The sequence below is a fragment of the Leptodactylus fuscus genome, chromosome 4 (genome assembly GCF_031893055.1).
Source record: "Leptodactylus fuscus isolate aLepFus1 chromosome 4, aLepFus1.hap2, whole genome shotgun sequence".
NCBI classification, from domain to species: Eukaryota; Metazoa; Chordata; class Amphibia; order Anura; family Leptodactylidae; genus Leptodactylus; species Leptodactylus fuscus.
Window position 1 is genome coordinate 208,440,146 of NC_134268.1, and position 22,389 is coordinate 208,462,534.

At 45.1% G+C, this 22,389-nt stretch overlaps 1 protein-coding gene across 1 annotated transcript in view; it reads right to left on the bottom strand.

Annotated features, from left to right (window-relative positions):
• The window catches only part of LOC142200938 (macrophage mannose receptor 1-like), a 58,728-nt gene that overhangs the window by 33,352 nt on the left and 2,987 nt on the right, over positions 1–22,389 (bottom strand). Inside the window, exons 3-15 of the mRNA XM_075271685.1 lie at positions 21,906–22,079; positions 21,340–21,501; positions 19,362–19,475; positions 16,518–16,661; positions 14,878–15,060; positions 14,217–14,374; positions 14,025–14,138; positions 13,589–13,704; positions 12,972–13,120; positions 11,642–11,835; positions 10,462–10,589; positions 4,085–4,172; positions 3,524–3,665 (exon numbers count right to left, since the gene is read on the bottom strand). Of these exons, the coding sequence (XP_075127786.1) occupies positions 3,524–3,665; positions 4,085–4,172; positions 10,462–10,589; positions 11,642–11,835; positions 12,972–13,120; positions 13,589–13,704; positions 14,025–14,138; positions 14,217–14,374; positions 14,878–15,060; positions 16,518–16,661; positions 19,362–19,475; positions 21,340–21,501; positions 21,906–22,079 (1,866 nt within the window). The remainder of the gene's footprint in view (positions 1–3,523; positions 3,666–4,084; positions 4,173–10,461; positions 10,590–11,641; positions 11,836–12,971; positions 13,121–13,588; positions 13,705–14,024; positions 14,139–14,216; positions 14,375–14,877; positions 15,061–16,517; positions 16,662–19,361; positions 19,476–21,339; positions 21,502–21,905; positions 22,080–22,389) is intronic.

The window sequence follows — 22,389 nt, forward strand, 5'->3', positions numbered from 1 at the left end:
AGCTGAGCCACATAGCTGTGTATACAGCTTCTCTAGAGAAGTAGTAACAGCCGGCACCCCGCTTCTGCAGCTACATGATTTTGTACAGCTGCTCAGGACAACAGAGGGAACACCTGGATGTATAAAGTCTAGAGATGAGCGAACAGTGTTCTATCGAACACATGTTCGATCGGATATCAGGGTGTTCGCCATGTTCGAATCGAATCGAACACCACGTGGTAAAGTGCGCCAAAATTCGATTCCCCTCCCACCTTCCCTGGCGCCTTTTTTGCACCAATAACAGCGCAGGGGAGGTGGGACAGGAACTACGACACCGGGGGCATTGAAAAAAATTGGAAAAAGTCATTGGCTGCCGAAATCAGGTGACCTCCATTTTAGACGAATAGTGGATTTCAAATCCGGGTCATATGAGAATGTGAACTTTGTGACTATGAGACAGGGATAGCTGTACAGGCAGGGATAGCTAGGGATAACCTTTATTTAGGGGGGAATGTTATTAAAAATAACTTTTTGGGGCTCTATCGGGTGTGTAATTGTGATTTTTGTGAGATAAACTTTTTCCCATAGGGATGCATTGGCCAGCGCTGATTGGCCGAATTCCGTACTCTGGCCAATCAGTGCTGGCCAATGCATTCTATTAGCTTGATGAAGCAGAGTGTGCACAAGGGTTCAAGCGCACCCTTGGCTCTGATGTAGCAGAGCCGAGGCTGCACAAGGGTTCAAGCGCACCCTCGGCTCTGATGTAGGAGAGCCGAGGGTGCACTTGAACCCTTGTGCAGCCTCGGCTCTGCTACATCAGAGCCGAGGGTGCGCTTGAACCCTTGTGCACACTCTGCTTCATCAAGCTAATAGAATGCATTGGCCAGCGCTGATTGGCCAATGTATTCTATTAGCCTGATGAAGTAGAGCTGAATGTGTGTGCTAAGCACACACATTCAGCTCTACTTCATCGGGCTAATAGAATGCATTGGCCAGCGCTGATTGGCCAGAGTACGGAACTCGACCAATCAGCGCTGGCTCTGCTGGAGGAGGCGGAGTCTAAGATCGCTCCACACCAGTCTCCATTCAGGTCCGACCTTAGACTCCGCCTCCTCCGGCAGAGCCAGCGCTGATTGGCCGAAGGCTGGCCAATGCATTCCTATGCGAATGCAGAGACTTAGCAGTGCTGAGTCAGTTTTGCTCAACTACACATCTGATGCACACTCGGCACTGCTACATCAGATGTAGCAATCTGATGTAGCAGAGCCGAGGGTGCACTAGAACCCCTGTGCAAACTCAGTTCACGCTAATAGAATGCATTGGCCAGCGCTGATTGGCCAATGCATTCTATTAGCCCGATGAAGTAGAGCTGAATGTGTGTGCTAAGCACACACATTCAGCACTGCTTCATCACGCCAATACAATGCATTAGCCAGTGCTGATTGGCCAGAGTACGGAATTCGGCCAATCAGCGCTGGCCAATGCATTCTATTAGCCCGATGAAGTAGAGCTGAATGTGTGTGCTAAGCACACACATTCAGCACTGCTTCATCACGCCAATACAATGCATTAGCCAGTGCTGATTGGCCAGAGTACGGAATTCGGCCAATCAGCGCTGGCTCTGCTGGAGGAGGCGGAGTCTAAGGTCGGACCTGAATGGAGACTGGTGTGGAGCGATCTTAGACTCCGCCTCCTCCAGCAGAGCCAGCGCTGATTGGCCGAATTCCGTACTCTGGCCAATCAGCACTGGCTAATGCATTGTATTGGCGTGATGAAGCAGTGCTGAATGAGTGTGCTTAGCACACACATTCAGCTCTACTTCATCGGGCTAATAGAATGCATTGGCCAATCAGCGCTGGCCAATGAATTCTATTAGCTTGATGAAGCAGAGTGTGCACAAGGGTTCAAGCGCACCCTCGGCTCTGATGTAGCAGAGCCGAGGGTGCACAAGGGTTCAAGTGCACAAGGGTTCAAGTGCACCCTCGTCTCTCCTACATCAGAGCCGAGGGTGCGCTTGAACCCTTGTGCAGCCTCGGCTCTGCTACATCAGAGCCGAGGGTGCGCTTGAACCCTTGTGCACACTCTGCTTCATCAAGCTAATAGAATGCATTGGCCAGCACTGATTGGCCAGAGTACGGAATTCGGCCAATCAGCGCTGGCCAATGCATTCTATTAGCCCGATGAAGTAGAGCTGAATGTGTGTGCTAAGCACACACATTCAGCACTGCTTCATCACGCCAATACAATGCATTAGCCAGTGCTGATTGGCCAGAGTACGGAATTCGGCCAATCAGCGCTGGCTCTGCTGGAGGAGGCGGAGTCTAAGATCGCTCCACACCAGTCTCCATTCAGGTCCGACCTTAGACTCCGCCTCCTCCAGCAGAGCCAGCGCTGATTGGCCGAATTCCGTACTCTGGCCAATCAGCACTGGCTAATGCATTGTATTGGCTTGATGAAGCAGTGCTGAATGTGTGTGCTTAGCACACACATTCAGCTCTACTTCATCGGGCTAATAGAATGCATTGGCCAATCAGCGCTGGCCAATGCATTCTATTAGCGTGAACTGAGTTTGCACAGGGGTTCTAGTGCACCCTCGGCTCTGCTACATCAGATTGCTACATCTGATGTAGCAGTGCCGAGTGTGCATCAGATGTGTAGTTGAGCAAAACTGACTCAGCACTGCTAAGTCTGCATTCGCATAGGAATGCATTGGCCAGCCTTCGGCCAATCAGCGCTGGCTCTGCCGGAGGAGGCGGAGTCTAAGGTCGGACCTGAATGGAGACTGGTGTGGAGCTATCTTAGACTCCGCCTCCTCCAGCAGAGCCAGCGCTGATTGGTCGAGTTCCGTACTCTGGCCAATCAGCACTGGCCAATGCATTTCTATGGGGAAAAGTTAGCTTGCGAAAATCGCAAACTGACAGGGATTTCCATGAAATAAAGTGACTTTTATGCCCCCAGACATGCTTCCCCTGCTGTCCCAGTGTCATTCCAGGGTGTTGGTATCATTTCCTGGGGTGTCATAGTGGACTTGGTGACCCTCCAGACACGAATTTGGGTTTCCCCCTTAACGAGTTTATGTTCCCCATAGACTATAATGGGGTTCGAAACCCATTCGAACACTCGAACAGTGAGCGGCTGTTCGAATCGAATTTCAAACCTCGAACATTTTAGTGTTCGCTCATCTCTAATAAAGTCTATTGGTGGTCCAGAAGTGGTTAAGTACTGATGGAGGCGTTCACTGCAATTGGTGGTGCCCCATAGCAGAGAGCGAAATGTCCATAAAGCCCTTTTCTTCTAATTTTCATAAAATGAAATCTTGATTTTCATAAAAATGGAGCTACAATGCAGAATAAGAAAGGCATCTTTGGAAAGTGTAGAAACCGACCTACAAGATACTATTATTAGTCTGATACCGCTTTTTCTGCTGACAGACTCCCTTTAATAATGCATTGTGTTGCCACATTGGAACCTCAGCATGCCACGTAGTTACACTAGGGGTTGTATCTATAGGTGGACGTTCTCTTTACTCTCGATATGTTTGTACCTTTTTTTAGCTCACAAATCCATTCCAATTTAGTACCACAGTGCAGATCTTTCCACAGTAACAGATAGCCAAATATCAACCCACAAAACTCCTCTCCATTGTGGTTGTCCGGTTGCCCACTGGCCCAGTTGTCGTAACTCAACTAATGAAAAGAACGAAAAATATCATTAAGTGGCTAAAAATAAATTACATTTCACAACATTAACCCTTCCCTTTTCTACTTTTTGTTTTTATTTTTTCATACTCACCTTTCTCAAGCCATAACTTTTTTCTGTGTTACCATTTATATAGCTGAGTGAGGTCTCGTTTTTTGCAGGACAAGTTATGCTTTATAAATCAGCTTTTAGTCTATGGAGCTCTGTGAGGGTCTTGTTTCTTGTGGGGCTATCTTTAGTTTGTTAGTATCATATTGGGGTACATACCAATTTTTATTTTCTTATGGTGAACAATACATCCATTCAGGAATTGTGCATTTGTTTTGTTACCATTTTCACAGGTGGGATACTGTTAGGACTTCAGAAAATTTTTAATTTTTTTGATAACACACAAGACGTAACTTACAGGTGAGCCATTTGACCACGTGAAGCCTTCATCAGGATTACCCTTGACTAGACCAATCCAGGTTTTCTGACGGTAACTAAAATGCGATCTTATGTAAAAAAAATAAATAAATAAATCAATGAATACACAGCAATGATATGTCTTGTGCATGTTTCTAAATAACAGCAAACATTTTGTGGTCTGTACTTGAGATGGACGAATCAGTTCATAGCCAGTTGGTTCATCCTAAATATTCAAAATGGTGAATCGATTCAGATAAACAAAAATGGTCACACTATGAGAAAATGGCCATGTGTTAGTCCAGGAAATACAGAGCAGAAAATGTCATGTTTCCAGTGACTCACATATCCCGTGACAGCAACATCTGACATTCTCAGACAATAGAGAGCGGTAGGTGGACATTACAGTGCTGTTGAATCCACCTGCCAGATCCTTACTTGCCCTAATATCTGCCTCCTCAGATTGCAAACGTCTCTATCACAGTAGCTCAACTTTAGTCTCTACTAGAGATGAGCGAGTAGTGTTCGATCAAGTAGGTGTTCGATCGAATACTACGGTATTCGAAATATTCGTACTCGATCGGACACTACTAGCTGTTCGAGGTTTAAGGTTTGATGCAGAACCAGCGTTGATTAGCAGAATGCTATACATTCTGCCAATCAACGCTGGTTCTTCTCTTACCTTTAGAAGTCTTCTCCGTGTAGCGTCCCCGCGGCGTCTTCCGGCTGGAATTCACTCTGCCTAGGCATCCGGCCTAGGCAGAGCCGACTGAGCATGCACAGTCGGCTCTGCTCAGGCGTCGGGCCGGGCAACGAGTGATTATGAAGATAATCTTGTTTCCCTTAGTCCTAACAGCGGCACAATGTGGGGTATTTCTGCCCCTGTGTGCTGGTAGGACAGGCGGATATTTAATTAGCCAATCAAATGCGTGGCAGGCCCTATAAGAGGGCACAAGAACCTCCCCTCTGCGTGTAAATACAAAAGTACCTCCATTACATTTATATACAGTTTTATACATAAGATATGATTCCCAGGGTGGGAAATCTTGTGCCGCTGTTAGGACTAAGGGAAACAAGATTATCTTCATAATCACTCGTTCCCTGTCGTCCTCAACAGCGGCACAATGTGGGGATATAGCAAGCAGGTCCCCAAGATGGGTGGGACAAACCCATGACCGAACTTAAACTGGTCTGGGCAAAGGCAGTGGAATCTGCCACTTGGTCCTTCAGGCGGTAATGCCGAATGAAGGTGGATTCAGATGCCCAAGAGGCAGCTGCATATATTTGGTCCACAGACAAAGCACTTCTTTCTGCCTGTGAAGTGGACACTGCCCTGGTTGAATGGGCATGAAGGAAAGATGGAGCCGACAGCCCTTGGGCGGTATAGGCGACTCTAATAGTCTCGGTAACCCACCGGGATATTGTAGCTTTGGCGGCTTTGGCGCCCTTGTTTTTCCCCGTGTAGCTGACCAACAGGTTTTCAGTCCACCTAAAGGGGCGAGTGCGCTGCAAGTAGATCTGCAGGCATCTAACCACATCCAGCTTGTGCCATCTTTCTTCTTCAGCAGAAGAAGGGAACGGAAAAAATACTGGAAGGGAAATCAGTTGGTTCCTGTTTACAGCAGATGGCACCTTGGGACGAAACCCAGGGAGGAACCTAAGCTGTACATGGTCAGAGAAAAAGGTGGTATATGGCTCCTCAGCGGACAAAGCTTGTAGTTCACTAACGCGTTTGGCAGGTGTGACTGCCAATAGCAGCGCCATTTTGCCGGTTAGCGACTTGAGGGAGACCTCTTCCAGAGGTTCAAATGGCTGGCCACATAGGGCGTTCAGGACCGGAATAAGGTCCCATTGGTGGACAGGGGTGTTTACCACCGGTCTCAGCCTAGTTGCCCCTTTAATAAAGGTGCTCACTAAAGGATCCTGAGACAAACGCCTCCCCAGATAGGCGGACAGGGCCGCTACGTGTACCTTGAGTGTGGCCGCAGCAAGACCTCTGTCTAGTCCGTCTTGAAGGAAGTCCAGGATCGCCTCCATAGGGGGATCGGTGGAGTCCACTTGATGCTGCAGACACCAGGCATTAAAGATGTTACCTATTCGACGGTAGTTCCTGTTAGTCGAATCTGCTCTGGCGCTGGATAGGGTCTTCAAGACGGCTTGTGACAGTCCTCTATTTCTCAATAGGGACTGGTCAACCTCCAGGCTGTCAGGTTGAGTCTCCTCAGATCCTGGCATCTCAGCTCTCCTTGGGTTACCAGGTCTGGGAGTGGGGGAAGCCTCCAATATATGCCCTGACTCATTTGTATGAGCTGAGCAAACCAAGCCCTTTTTGGCCAGAACGGGATTATGGCTATTCCCGAGGCTTGGTCCTGTCTTATTTTTATCAATACCTTCGGTATGATTGGAATTGGAGGGAATATGTAAAACAGCCTGAACCTCCATGGGATGGACAGGGCATCCACCGCCAAGGGATTGTCCTCCTGGTACAGAGAGCAGAAGGTCCCCACCTTGGCGTTGAGTCGGGTAGCCATAAGATCGACCTCCGGGAGACCCCATCTCTGGACGATCTGTTGAAATACGTGTGGATTGAGAGACCATTCTCCTGATACGGTAATACCCTGACTCAGCTGATCCGCTACTATGTTCAGGGAGCCCTTTATGTGAACAGCGGATAACTGGACCAGATTCTTCTCCGCCTAGGCAAATATGAGATTCGTCTCTCTCAGCAAGGTTGGTGACCTGGTGCCCCCTTGTTTGTTTATATAGACTACCACTGTCATATTGTCTGACACAATCGCACGCCTTCAGCAGATACTGTAGGAAGGTCTCTGACACCAGGCCAGCCAGCCTCTTAATTCTGGCCGGCTGGAAGTGGGCGGAGCCACAATCAAAGCAGGTGAGGCAACCTGCCCAGACAACTAACCCTGTAATCAGGGGTCTGCAAAGATATACATTCCCCCCCACCAAGAGGCCCTTAACACGGGCACTTACCCCCACATCTCCCCATCTTTTCCGGCCTTTAATAAGGCCTGAATCTTCCCTGAGTGAGCGGCCGCCAGCGCCAGGCCGTTGCCATGGCGCTATGATACTTCCGGCGAAACCGGAAGTGCGCGCTTACAGCGGCCGGCGGGGAACAGGATACACAACAGTGTGGTTCCACCCGCCGGCAGTCCGCGCGGCCACCAGAGGCGGCATGCGGAGTCCCCGGACTCTCACCAAAATGTCAGGTAAGTCACAAGGAGCAGGGGAAGCGGAGGAGAGGGGGGGCAGGGGGGATAGAGGGGGGTAGCCACACATGGCTAACAAGCACCTTCTCCCCGCAGGGCACAGAAGGTGACAAGAAGAAAACAACCGCTCAGGAGGTGAGTGATCCTGCTGAGCTTCTCAAAGAGGACACAAGTCCTCCCACCTGTCCTCTGTCCACACAGGACAGAAACAAACACGCAGAGGGGAGGTTCTTGTGCCCTCTTATAGGGCCTGCCACGCATTTGATTGGCTAATTAAATATCCGCCTGTCCTACCAGCACACAGGGGCAGAAATACCCCACATTGTGCCGCTGTTGAGGACGACAGGGAAAGTGAATTCCAGCCGGAAGAAGACACGGTTACGCTGCGCCGGGAGAAGACTTCAAGGAGAATCACTCCGTCACTCGTGGACTTGATAAGTATAATTTTATCGAATTTTGCGAACCCTGAAACGAGCATTTCCCCCCATAGACTATAATGGGGTTCGAAATCCGTTCAAACAGTCGAACAGTGAGCGGCTGTTCGAATCAGATTTCAAACCTCGGACATTTTAGTGTTCGCTCATCTCTAGTCTCTACTAATGATGGCCACAACAACCATCATCTTGCTGTCACCTATACTTGGCAGCAATGCTCTAGTAGAAACTGGTCTGGTCACAACTATAATTTCTTGCAGTTTTAGGCACTTCATGGTCTACCTAACTCCATCACCATAGGGCAGAACTGTGCAACATGCTACTCCCCATTATACCCAGACATCAGTTTCCAGACTCCTCGGGTGTGACTTTTATTCTATGGCAGATGCACTGTACATCCTGCAACAGGTGTCTGATGGCGGGGTCACTGTGACAGGGTATGTACACTGTATACACTCCTTAACATTAAAATTGCAACACCAAGAAAGAAAAGTAAGCAATCATGCAAATAAAAACCGCTGCATCTAGCTCCAATGTGGATTTGTATGGTTTGCACAGGACAAGCCCGAGACTGTATAGGGCCAATAATATCCAAATTCACAAAAAGTGTGTCCAGCAAACCAATGTATATAAAATATAACTTTTACTTCATATTCCAATAAAACAGAAACATCTTACATGTTCCAGGAGCAAGACAAAAAGAAGATACCACAGCTTGCTCCTGGAACATGTAAGATGTTTCTGTTTTATTGGAATATGAAGTAAAAGTTATATTTTATATACATTGGTTTGCTGGACACACTTTTTGCGAATAAGAAAGAAAAGTGTTGGAATTCTGGAAATCATAGGATGGATAGACATGTTAATTGTATGCAAATGCTAAAAAAAATGAAAACAAAATATGCAAAACCTCTCGATTTGAGTATGAGCACCACATACTAAAATCTCCACACTTACACACCATGGCATGCCACCAGTGAAGATATAAGTGGTTATACCACACTAAATGCACATGGGCACCCAAGTCATCAAGAATGGCCACTGGCAGATTCCTATGCAATTGCCGACCGATGATGTCCCAGTTGTGTTTGATGTAAGAGAAGCCCAGACGTCATGGTAGCAGGTTTAGGGCATGCAGGCTGTTCACGGTAACACAGGTGACCTGTTCAAAAAAGGCTCCTGGGGCATTTTTCAGAAATGGCCGTACCCAAGGGGCAACAGGGTGGCTCAGTAGTTAGCATTAGGAGTCCTGGGTTTGAATCCCACCAGGAACAACATCTGCAAGGAGTTTGTATGTTCTCCCCATGTTTGCGTGCATTTCCTCCCATTCTACAAAGACATACTGATAGGAAAAAAAAATGTATATTGTGATCCCTTTATGGGGCTCACAATCTACAGTACATTTTAAAAAAAGAAATGGCCGTACCACAACCAATTTAGTGTAACACCGAGCTGTTAGTGTACCTGAAATGAAAACTGGAGGGGCCAGCCATCACACATTTTGCCATCCCACATTATAATCTTGAGAGTAGAACTGATGTGACGTTCCCTTGTAAAATCCTCTTCATGGTGTTGTCCACTTGTTCTCCAGACCAATCTCCGCCTATCATTGCATCCAAGGCAAAGCGGGACACATCGTTGAAGAGGATAGACCACCCTTCCAGCCTCCATTAAAGTCTTGCTGTGCACCATGATAGCCTTTGAGATCAGTAGTCCAATGTCAATGGAACATCTCCACCAGGATGTCTGGCTCCTATCCCAATGTTGGGCAAACTCCTGATGGCTTGTGTAGACATCGTTTGCTGCCCTAGGCTTGGGATGTGATGTCCAATTTCACTTGCAGTGCCGAATGGATCACTACACACCATTCTTACAATCAGACAACCCGTCAGTACAGAGCGTCTCTACCGCGCACCTATTTCTGTCATTCCAGATTATCATTATTCTTCCAACCACCAGGACGTGTGTGGTGTGTAGTCATCTCCATGAGTCTGCAGAGGTCTCTGAGTTCAGGGATTCTTTTAACAAATGGCGATAACTTTCATGTCATCATACTGGAGACATCACACAATACTTGATCCAATTTTTAAGGTTTCATGTCGCTTACAAAAATTTGCTTTCAAACTGTGTTTTATGGCCCTGGCACATGTCACAGATTGGAGCTCGGGGCTTATAAATGTCATCATTTGCAGATCTTAGCAACATCTGATACTTCCTCAATTTGCAGAACCTTGTGGCTTTTCCTTCTTGAGGTTGCAATTTCAATATTAAGAATTGTATATCTTGACATGACACAATAACATGCAGACCAGACCCCACTGATCAGGAGAAAGGGGGATTTTTATCCCCTGTTTTGAATGGAGTGATGGTTGAGCACATAGGACCCTATGGTCAGTGTGACAGGTTCACTGTAACAAATATAACGCGCATATATATATATATATATATATATATTTTTTTTTTTTTTAAATGTAGATTGTGAGCCCCATATACGGATCACAATGTACATTTTTTTTTCCTATCAGTATGTCTTTTCTAGAAAGGGAGGAAATCCACGCAAACACGGGGAGAACATACAAACTCCTTGCAGATGTTCCTGATGGGATTCGAACCCAGGACCCCAGCGCTGCAGAGCTAACCACTGAGCCACCGTGTTGCCCCTCAAATATAACACATATTGTCTATGGTATAACACTTGTAGCAAGATCACGTCTTACCTCATCAGTGTTTCCAATACCTTCCCCTCGTCCTCGCTAGTGATACTAGGTAAGTCACCTCCAATGGCCCTGCAAAAATCTCTTGCTTCAAACCAGGACCTTGTATCATAATTTTCAGAAGAGTAAAACTGTTGAAAAAAACCCAAAAAGAGCTTATATAAATATTAAAAAAAAATGTTAAATTGGGTCACACTTGAGATGGACGAACCTTCTAAGATTCCTTTTAAGTTAATCAAGTTTGGATAGAACCAGAAGTCAAATTATTATACTCGGGTCTCCGAGTCAGTCTCCTCAGTGACGTCATGATGATGCTCAGGGTGACCGTGTGACTGCTGTGGCCCAATCATGATCCTCAGTGGTGACCCCGGGCACATGACTTCCCCCCAGAGAATAATGGACACCGGGGAGAGGCCCAACAGAGATGAGTGAAGATGAGTATATTTTTTTTTACACCTCCCCTGTTCCTCTACCTATTATACTCCAGGATCCTCTGACACTGCTTGACTGGTTCCCATATCCAAGTCTCCACCACTTACGTATCAACAGGACAAGTAATCCTTAGAAGCCGGAATACAGAGACTGGAGGAGAACCTGGCAAGTCATCATAGAAGTAAGTGCTAATATGCATTTTGCAAAAGCCCCTATTTGTTAACAGATTTCTTTTTCCCCAGTGAATTCAATGAGGAGAACCTGAAACAAATCCTTTATAAATTGGAATCGCTGAGAATTTGCTAGGACTAAGTAGTCCTGGTGTAGGCAATGACTAGCCCAAATGGGTCAAGAGACATTGATCTACAACACTAAGATATCAGGAAATACAAGAGTTTGGATACAGGTTGAGGTCAGGGCTGGCAGAGTTTGTGTGTAGTCAGAGTTCAGGAATAGGTGAGGACAGGTAGCACAGGTTCAAAGGTCATGAACAGACCAAGGTCAGATACAGTTATGCAGCAGAGTATACGACAGAGATGAGATGAGATATCAAGCTTGGGGTCAAACACGGGTGAAGGAATAGCCCACAAAATGTCACCTTGACAGGACACTAACAAGCTAGTAACCTATGGAGAGAAGAGGAAGGACAATCAAGGTAGCAGGGAGGAATTGTGGAATCTGTAAGTGATCTGATGTGACCACTGGGAGGAATGGGATGCCGGTGACCATGAGCCACCATCACCACACTTACCATGAAACATGAATGGTTTGATGAAGTCCAATTACTTGGACATGGTATTTCTGGTGTTGTTGTCGGGATGGGTGGCGGTGTCACTCCTTGTGCCCACTTCTTGCACACATACTTTGTTTTCTCATCACAGTTTATAACATCCCATAATCCAGCTTTGTTTCCAGTTGCCAAAGCAACACAGCCCTGTCTTCTGCCTATGAAATGTAATTAAAGGGGTTGTCCACAGGGATAATTTTGTCTTTAATAAAAAAAATCAGCAAAGCATAAAAAAAACTATTGAAACATCTCTTCTATTCCCCACTGGCTTCATTTCAAGGCTGATCAAGTCTCTGCCGAAACCTGAAAATGGCTCCATAGCATGATAGAAGAAGAATCGGTGTGGAAACTCATCTGTATGGCAGTGGTAAGGTATATCAAAAGAGGTTCTCCAGATAGGACAACTCTTCAAAAAACGCAACAAAATCTGCAACAAAAAAAAGTTGTGTTTCGGCAACCTGGGGCTTTAGCCTCAGGAATGTAATGATGACACCAAAAATGTAACTAATTTACATAAAAGATTATCCAGATGAGCTAATAGTTCCTCGTTGAGTTTGGTTAAAACCTAAAGTATAAGTCATTACGCTGCATGGTCCACAAAAACAAAGGCACTGCATTGTGACGTGTGAAGTGAGGGCCATCTTGGTCTTGATGGATGTCATCTGTCTCCATTAGGGGAAAAACTTATCAGCCCCTGAACCACCCTTTTATTAGGAAATATCCCATCTTAGGGTGGCTGTAAACGTTAAACTTTACCAATTTTGGTAATTTTGGCAGATAATTATTTATTAAAAATTCTGACGGCAGAATTTGTCTACCAAAAATATTTGGTGTGTTGAAAATGTTTAGCTGTTGATTTGCCAAACCAAACGTATTTGGTATATTTGCCAACTATAGCAATTTTTGTTTCTAAACTGCCCCTCTGGATGGTGAAGTTTAGTAGTTCCTATTGATAGTTGGATCGGTCATATGGACAATTCCCCATTGAGCCATTGGTCACATTACAGATGAGTTGTATCTGATGTGTATGGCTGGCCTTAGTCACTGGTATTCTGACTGATCGGTACCAATCGCTATCCCTACAGACTGCACTGTACAAAGATCTATGAACCACTTCATTTACTTTCTCTGTAATGTAATTTTTGTCACGATCTCATGTAGCCTGAGATCCAAAAAAGGACACATACAGTACAATTTGGTTAACACCATCTTGGGTGGCAGAACAGCAGATGGAGGTGACATATGTTATATCTCCATGAGCATTGACCATGATAAGAGTGGACAATGGACTTACCTGGCATGTCTGCGTTCCAGTGCGTGTATAAGACGTCTTGCCCATTGGCCCATGTGAAAGTGTTATTATCCTTGGTATCTGAGAGCCCTGTCCAGAAATATTTCTCTGGTCTGAACCCGATCAGACTTGTGATATAGGCCTGTTCAACCCTGCAAGAAGCCAATATTATGTCACATTTATGTTTAGGTTCACATCGAAAAGATTTAGGAAGTTCCTTGTAGTTTGTGGTATAAAAATCAGGATTTTCAGGATCTCTGCTTGTTGTCATTCCATAGGAGGTTTCATTGTTACATATTGGACACAGAGGTGTATTGCCAGCTACACTGCAGATATCAGAGTTGTGTATCGGGCCGTACACCCTTGTGTCCATCATATGATCAGATTTATATATAGTGATTAAACGGGTTCCTATGATTTTCCAAAAACATTTGTCATTCTTTACTGACATGTCAAAAGTTTAGATTGTGCGGCTAAAAAGAAGCGGCTCAATCACTAAGCCTTCATTTCTAATTGTCTTTGTAAACGTTTTGAAAATTACATCCTTTTTATAGGGAACCTTTTAACCCCTTCATTTTTACAGCATTCACTCGCCCGTACTATGTATAAGTAATAATCACCTGTCTTCTACAGTCAGCAGGAAGGCTCCATTATTATTACATGTGCGGCTCGCTTCTGTAAATGTACCAGGAGATTCCCCTATTACATAGCAGTAGTAGCCGTGTCTCTTCCAGCCCTGGTGACAGAGAGATCAATAAGAAATCATTATTTACTTCTAATGACTCCCCAAATACTTAAAGGGAATTTTCCAAACCCTGATATAATATAAAATACTATAAAATATAATATACATCTATGTGTCATTTTATTTAACCCCTTTTAAACCAGTATTAGTGAATAGAAATCCTTGTTTTTAGTGGATGGTTGTCCATGTAATTGATGACTGGGCCAAGTCCACCAAGGACAGACATGATCTCTTATGATCCCCCTATACTCTAATAGGACATATGGATGGGGCAGTCCTGATATTATAACCCCACATATAATGTTCTTTACCTTATCACATCCAGGGTTGACATTGATATCTTGCTCTGGATCATTTGACAATGAGTTTCTTTTGCAAATATATGGAAACTTTTTCTCACATATCTGGTCTGACCATTGTCCGTCCTGTGTAAGAATGTATTACAAGGTGAGAACGTTACCATCATCTTCATCTTCATGATCTCCAGGTTCACAATGTCCTACCTTAGTGGATAAGGCCACACAATCCTCTTGTCTATCACTGAGGTGAGATGGTTCTCCTCTCTGCCATGTTGTATATGTCACCGGGGATCCATCACTCCACTCAAAATATAGCTGTGTCTTCAAGTCATTCAACCCAAGCCAAACATACTCTGCATCTCCTAGAAGACATATCATGTATCTATCATCTCCTGGAGCACTGACTGATGCCATACCCATGGGAGGATCAACTGTCATTGTAAAGGGTGGCACAGGCAGGACATGGTAGAGGTCTGAGCAGTGAAAGCCGAATGCCCAACCCCAGTGCACCAATTGCCCCATTGGCACAAGACTTTTGGTTTTCTCCAAAAAGTGACTTACATAACAGAGGTCTGATATACTGTAATGTGCTCTGTAACATTGTGGTGACAATTGAATAAGCTTGGAGGAGGTGGTAGACTAAAGATGATACCAATATAAAGCAGAGATATGTTAGATAATAGTTATTAGTGTACTTGGGTGGTATGACTGTCTGAAAAGCAGACTGTCGGGATCCTGTATTTTGCTAATCGACCACTAGTGGCCGCTATATCTCTTACTCTGATATTTTGGCTTCTCACCACTGGAGGCTGCTGTGTTCATTTTAGGAATTGCTTTAACAACATGACCTCCTTTAGATACTCACCAAATGTAAGCTGTGAGGTAATAGCACTCGCTTCTTCAATATTATGTAAACTAGCAAGATCTCCCTCCTCCCTTCTGCAAGATAACATGGCCTCCTTCCAAGTCCTAGTGTCCTTGACAAAGTAATAGCAGTGTCCATTATAAGGAATCCATGATGAAGGACAAAAGATGGAGTCACTGGTGCCTGTAACAATGTAGAAGAGCTATGATATTGTTATTGTGTCTGGGTTATCTTCTCATACGTGTAGTGTCCCTGCCTCATAACCTGGCCACAATAAGGATATCACGGCTGTTTTGTGCCAGTCCAAGACCATAGAAAGTTCCTGCATTCATGGTCATATCTAGAGATGATTGAATTGATTCTGCAGAAATGGAATTTGATCCAAATTTCATGAAATCCTCCATTCTCCAAGAATCTGGATTTCCTCATGCTTCAATGCATCGAATCATATTTTTTAATAAATGGCTGCTGCACATGTTAGGACAAGGGGCAGGGAACTCTGGGAACTCGAGACCACCCACAATGTCAAGCGTGCAACAAATCAGCAGCCAGTCAGCCCTGTGATGTCACAGTCGTATAAAAAGCAGCAGCCATTTTCGGTACAGTTAGTTCACAACGCTCTTACTGCAGGGACAGACTGCAGCAGGTGCTAGGAACAGTGATAGACAATGGAAAGACGTTCGGGGAAAGAGGATTACAAGTGTAGGGAAAGTATAGGGAGGAAATCAAAGAAGAATTTGGGGTGGTTGCAGCATCATTAACAGAAAGAAACTTAATACACATTACAGCGCTCACTGCCGTTATACTGCTGCTATTACTCATATCTGTGTGGTCAAGGTGAAACACAACAAGCCTTTTACAGCCCAAACCAGTGAATTATCATCCAAAAATATCAGCACTTATCTGTTCCCACGCCTCTTTCAAGGCATTTACTATATGGGGCTTATTCACCCTTCATTCAAAGCATAACATTACAGGCCTTTAGTACTAATGTGCCAAAGAAAACGGAATCCTTATCCAGTTATATCTGCTGTTATCTTTTCTTATACTTATTTAAAGGTGTTTATCAGTGGGGAAACAAGGGACATAATCACATTGTGTTTCAAGTACAGGCCATTTTGCAGTGCAGTACTGCCAAAATATCATAATTCTTATCGAGTGTTCTTCCTTTTCCACGCTTTTTTAAGTGTTCATTAGTGGGGGAAGAAATAAAGGGCTTATTTGCCGATCTCTTCAAAGTAGAAAATTACAAGCCTTTTTGCCCTGTATTAATTTCTTTTGCAATTACATTAAATTAGCAGTATGTCAGACAGAGGCGACAGGCGATGCTCAGAGGAGGGCCACAGGCCTAAATGTTTCTGGCGCAGGAACAGGTTGCAGCAGAGTAAGGAGGCCTGAGCGCCAAGTGTCAAGTAGTGGTCGTGTCTTGAGGAAAACACACTGCAGGAAAAAGCATGATGCATTTCCACCGCAACCTTTTCCACAACATTTTTCGCTGCGCTTTGCTAGCCTTAGCCTAAATCTGTTGTTCTCTGTAGACAATCATCTGAGCCAGTAGAGTTTCTGTTCTTCCCTTCCTTTCTATCTCCCCCATGAAGTCCATTATTTGCTTCTTTATCACACATATCTCTGTCTCCTACCTGGAGAGGGGACATCTCGGGACTTCTTGTCGCCTTTCTCACAGATATAGCCCAGTTTTTGCTCGCACACTTTGCTTTCCCACTTTTTGTTTTTCCTAGGATTTACCACTACACAGTTTATGTCGGGGGCTTCTGATGGATTTCCTGAAGAAAGCGACAAAGTTAGGTAAGAAAATGCTTTATGATGATTTATTTTCCTTATACACACCATGTTATCAGATGAGCGTATCAGAGCAATGTGTTTTAACCCCTTCCTGAAATCCGTCGTAGTAGTACGGCGCATGCCGGGTGTTTAACTATGGCGGCCGCCCGGGGCCGGGCAGCCGCCATAGCTGCCAGGTGTCTACTGTTTTACACAGTAGACAAACGGCGCTAATGTCATTAACCGGTAATAACCTTTCCGGCGCCTCAGTCAAAACTGACCGTGGCACCATTTTCCCGGCAGCGCATGGGCACCGCTATTTTCTTTGTGATTGCCAGCACCCGAAGTAAGCTCCGGGACCGGCGTCACATTGCTATGACAGCCGGGAGCCTTGTGAAGGCTCCCTGAGCTGTCATTCTATTGATTCTATTGCAGGCTATGCTAGATAGCCTACAATAGAAGCGCCGGTATTTTGCAATGCATTAGCATTGTAATGCATTGCATTAGTGATCAGACTCCCTGGGTCTGATCACTAAAAAATAAAAAATATTAAAAGTTCAAATCACCCCCCTTTCCCTAGAACACATATAAAAGTACTGAAATACTGTGAAACACATACATGTTAGATATCCCTGTGTCTGAAATCGCCCGCTCTGCAAATCTCTAAAAATATTTTTCCTGTACGGTAAATGCCGTTGCAGGAAAAAGAGTCAAAATTGCCAAACCACAAAGTGAACACCGGAAAACCGAAGCCTGTAAGAATGTCGCACAAATGCATTTTTTCTTCAAATCCACCCCATTCTGATTTTTTTTTCAGCTTCCCAGTACATTATATAGAATAATTAATGGTGGCATCATGAAGAAAAATTTGTCCTGGAAAGATTAAGACCTCATACGGCTCTGGGAGCCGAGAAATAAAAAAGTTATGGGGTTTAGAAGGAGGGGAGTCAAAAACGAAAATCACATTTGAATGGGACTGATGGACCAATGGATGTGATGTCACTTCCTGAGAAGAAGAATACATCCATGTTTTCTAATCCTGAATATCCCTTTTAAGTGAAGGCTATATACACTCAGTGGCAGTGGTGAACCTGCCCCTTTCGCCGCCCGAAGCAAATGATAGAAAGCCCCCCCACGGGAGGAGGGGGCGTGATGGAGGGGTGGGGCTTAGCGAAGGGGCGGGGCTTAGTGCCGTTCGCAGGCAGAGAGCAGGCACGGAGAAGACCTGCTCTCTGCCTGAACGTGAGGGAAGGCTGCTGGAGCAGCGCTGCTCCAGTGGCCTCCTCAATCCACCGCTCGGTGCTAAGCCAGTCCAGGACAGCTTGTCCTGGACTGGCTTAGGTAAGAAAAAATGCCGTCCTCCCTGGGGCCCTGGCATAGCGCCGCCTGAAGCTGTCGCTTCAGGTCGCCTCATGGGAGGTGCGGCGTTGCTCAGTGGCCAAAAGTCATTGGAAGGTTACGGATGCTCCATTAATAGCGGGTCGCCCCTCCGTGAGCCCTGATAATTGCAGCAAGATGATGAGGCATGAATTCCACGAGGTGTTGTAAGAGTTCTGGAGGGATACTGATCCACATAGTCTGCACTGCAGCCCACAATTGGGCCTGTGTAGTTGGCGCTGGATCCATGGAGCGGACACTGTTATCCACAGCATCCCATAGATGCTCTATAGAATTGAGGTCGGGCGAGCGGGCAGGCCAATCGAGGGTTGTGAGGTCACTGGTGTGTTTATTAAGCCAGTCCCATGCCACCAACGAGTGATGACATGTTGTATTGTCCTACTGGGACACAGCATCCCCATCAGGGAACTCCAACACCAGAAAAGGGTGCAGATAGTCTGCCATAAGTTGCACATATCGAGCTTTGGTCATTGATCCCTGCAATCGGACAATGGGGCCCAATTGTGACCATGTGAACATGGCCCAGACCATGACGGAGCCATCTCCCACCTGGACACATCCTTGTTGGCATGCAGCATCCATGGCTTCATGGGGCATACGCCACACTCTCACAGGGCCATCAGCTCTGTACAACTGGAACCGTGATTCATCAGACCATGCCACATGCCGCCACTGTTCCATGGTCCAATGATGATGGTCGCGGGCCCATGACAGTCCTTGAGCTCTGTGTTGTGGTGTCAGAAAAGGGACATGGATCGGGTGTTGAATGTTGAAGTCTATGCAGTGCAGTTCTTGGTGTACAGTCCTGGTGGAAATGGGGTCCTGGCGCCCCACAGCCAAATCAGTGGCGATTTGACCCACAGTAGACCGTCAAGAGCCCCATGTGACTCTTTAGAGATGACGTGACATCTGTTCATCGAACACTCGTGGTCGGGTGGTGCACTGGTTTATACAGCTGCCAACATTGTCTCTGCGATATTACAGGTTCTCCTGAGATACTGCTGACCTCAGAAACCCAAATTCCTGGGTAATTTCCAAAATGCTATGCCCCATGCGTTTTGTACTGATTATCATCCCATGTTCAAAGTCACTTAACTCATGATGTGCTGCCATGTTCAAGAAACACCTATCTGCATCAGACTGCTCAGATCTCCTGGCGCCATAGGTCGCATCACGTCATACTGTTTGAGCGTCATGTCCGACACAACCGGCACTAGGACACGCCTTCCCATAACTTTTGGCCACTGAGTGTATAAGTGATATAAGCAGTAAACTACAATCCCAAGATCCTCCTCAGTGTTTACCTGGAAGCCAATAGAGAAATCTAAAAGGGTCTCCACCGTCCCATCTCCAGCCAGCATTGAAGTCCAGACTATTGAGTCCAATCCACAAGGGTGTGGTGAGGGGGTTTGTTAACCCTACGAGATATAGACAAATAACATGATGAATTGCATACAGTTTAGCGCCGAAAAACATAAATTGTCAGACATGGATGTTAATCTTTTATATTTTATCTGGTGAATACAAAGTAAGTGAAGCTGAATGCTTTCTAGCTAATATATGCGGGAGGATCATCTGAACATATGCTGTAAACCACTGACTATGTACCACAGCAGGGGGTAGGGAGGGGAATACTGGATGGTTGTATATCATTTGTGTAAGGTGATGTGATGCATCTGAAGGTGCAAACAGGGCTGATCCTAGCTTTTCTGCTGCCTGAGGCGAAAACTGAAATAGCTCCCCTCCATACCATGGGTACATGGCCATATCTACCATGACTAAGAGCCGGTTCACATCTGTGTTTGGTATTTCGTTCGGGGAGTCTGCTTGGGAACCCCTCGAAAGGAATACCGATCGAATTAAAAAGCAGTTAGCAAAGAAACCACACAGAGTCCATAGACTATGATGGGGTCTGTGTGTTTTCCGCACAATGTCCGCATGAATCATGTGGGGAGAAAAGTGGTGCTTGCAGTTTTCCACGGACACCACGTGGAAAACGCACGGACCCCATTATAGTCTTTGGGGTCCATGTGGTTTCTTTGCTGACTGCTTTTTAATGCAGTAGTATGTAAATTTCCAGCTCACCCTGCTATGATAACCAGTTTTCGTCCTGTGTTGCACGGATAGAGGATGGACTATGTCCCCAAAAAAACAACCGATTCCAAACTGAAGAAAATCCAGCATCCAGCAGTTTGGAATCGGTTGCTTTTTATTGCGTTCGGTATTCTTTTCGAGGGGTTCCCAAGCAGACTCCCCGAACAGAATACCAAGCACAGATGTGAACCGGGGATCAGACGGAAGATTATAGAATCTGTGCGCAGGTGGTGCTGGTGACTCCACTTTCCCTGGCTGCGAGTAGGATTAGAACAAGAAGGAGAGGCTCCCTCCACCTCCCGCCCCCTATCACCTCTACAGCCAGATAATGTTGTGCTTAATAGACCACCCTAATATCCACCCCGGACATAGTTACATGGCAGATGGATAGAACTATACGCAGACATTCCTAACCTGATGAGTGAAGAGAACATATCTTGATATTCCTCTCATAAATTACGCGTATATACTCGAGTATAAGCCGACCCCCCTAATTTTACCACAAAAAACTGGGAAAACTTATTGACTCGAGTATAAGCCGAGGGGGGAAATGCAGCAGCTACTGGAAAATTTCAAAAATTAAAATGGTCGAAGTGTTTGGGTGCAGTAGTTGCTGGGGAAGGGGAGGGGGTGTTTTGGTTGTCTGTCTGCCCCTTCCCTGAGCTTGAGGACTGTTTCCCCCCCACACACACACTTGGAATTCAGCCTGGCTGACTATAGGGGATCTGCAGTGCTCCTATTAACCCCTTCCAGACAGAACAGGAGCACTGCAGATCCCCTACATTCAGTAGACCGGGCATTCTCAGTCACAGGGAGACCTAATGTGTTTGTGTTTCATAGTAATTTTCTACTTTTGAATGTATTCTAGGGAAAGGAGGGATTTACAACTTTTTAAAAAAAAAAAAATTAAAGCTTCTTTTTTTCCCACTATTTTATGGGAGATTCTATACATTGATATCGCGGCTGGTCATAGACCTCCCCCCCTCCTAAACAAATTTTTTTTTTTTTTTTTTTTTTTTGCTGACTCCAGTATAAGCCGAGGGGGGCTTTTTCAGCACAAAAACTGTGCAGAAAAATTCTGCTTATGCTCGAGTATATATGGTAGATACATGTGTTAGGCTCCTTTTCTTTCCTAATTCCTGTAGATCTGACGTGTCCCTTCTGATTCTTCTCTACCTCGGTTCTTACCTGCAATGAATGATTGTTCGTGTAGTTCGGTTATACTCAGCAGTTCTGCGTCTTGTTGCTGGCAGCTTCTTCTGGCTTGGTACCAAGTGAGGGCTGAATCAGAGTTAATCTGATAGTTGGCGCCAGTAAAAGAATCTATTGTCCACAAACCATCAGAGGTGGCTGAGAAGAAAAATGTGTGATATTAAAGAGACGATAATCCGAAAGTCATTTATAATCAAGTGATTTTTTTTTTTATTACATTTGATTACTATTGGTGTTAGGAAACAATTTTGTAATATTCCAGTTTTTACAATGCCTGCTAGACCACTCAGCATAGGTGGACACTTCTGACTTCACACCTGTCAGCTTTACTGTGTAGACTAAGACAGAATGGGCAGAGAACAGGCCATATGTAGAGACATAAAAGACAGACGTCTTGTGACAGAATATCACAAAAGCATGTTGTTTGAGAATGTTGTCATTTTGTGAAGCAAATATCTGGACATATGCAACTCAGAGGAAAGGTAAGGAAAGATATATCTTTTATAGGGAAATTTATCACTATAATTGACCATTACACTTACACGTAGATGGACAAAATCCAAACAATTTGTCTGTGTCATAATCTGAGGTTGTAGAGCACCAGGGTCTTCCATCAGATCGTCCATCACTTGTACAGTCTACATAAACCTTGTTGTTGAACTTGAAAGGGAACTTGCAGGGCCGACCATTACTATTCCCCCTCAGAGTGTATATTTCTGTGGAAAACCAAATTACATCATTGTCCTAATGGTAGTATCAATATCTAATGTAATATTATTCATTGTGAATATACAACACATTGTGGCCTTAGCACATAATTGTTTCTGGTCTTATTGTAAAACCTCAAAATCTTAGCAAGAGTAAGATGGAGCGACAAGTCAAAGCAAAACTAATATAAAAAATGGATGCAGTGACTGGGTATCAAAATAAGGGCGAGAAGCTGAGCTCTGTGATATATAGGTTATATGATACAGGAGAGAAGCTGAGCTCTGTGATATATAGGGTTATATGATAGAGGAGAGAAGC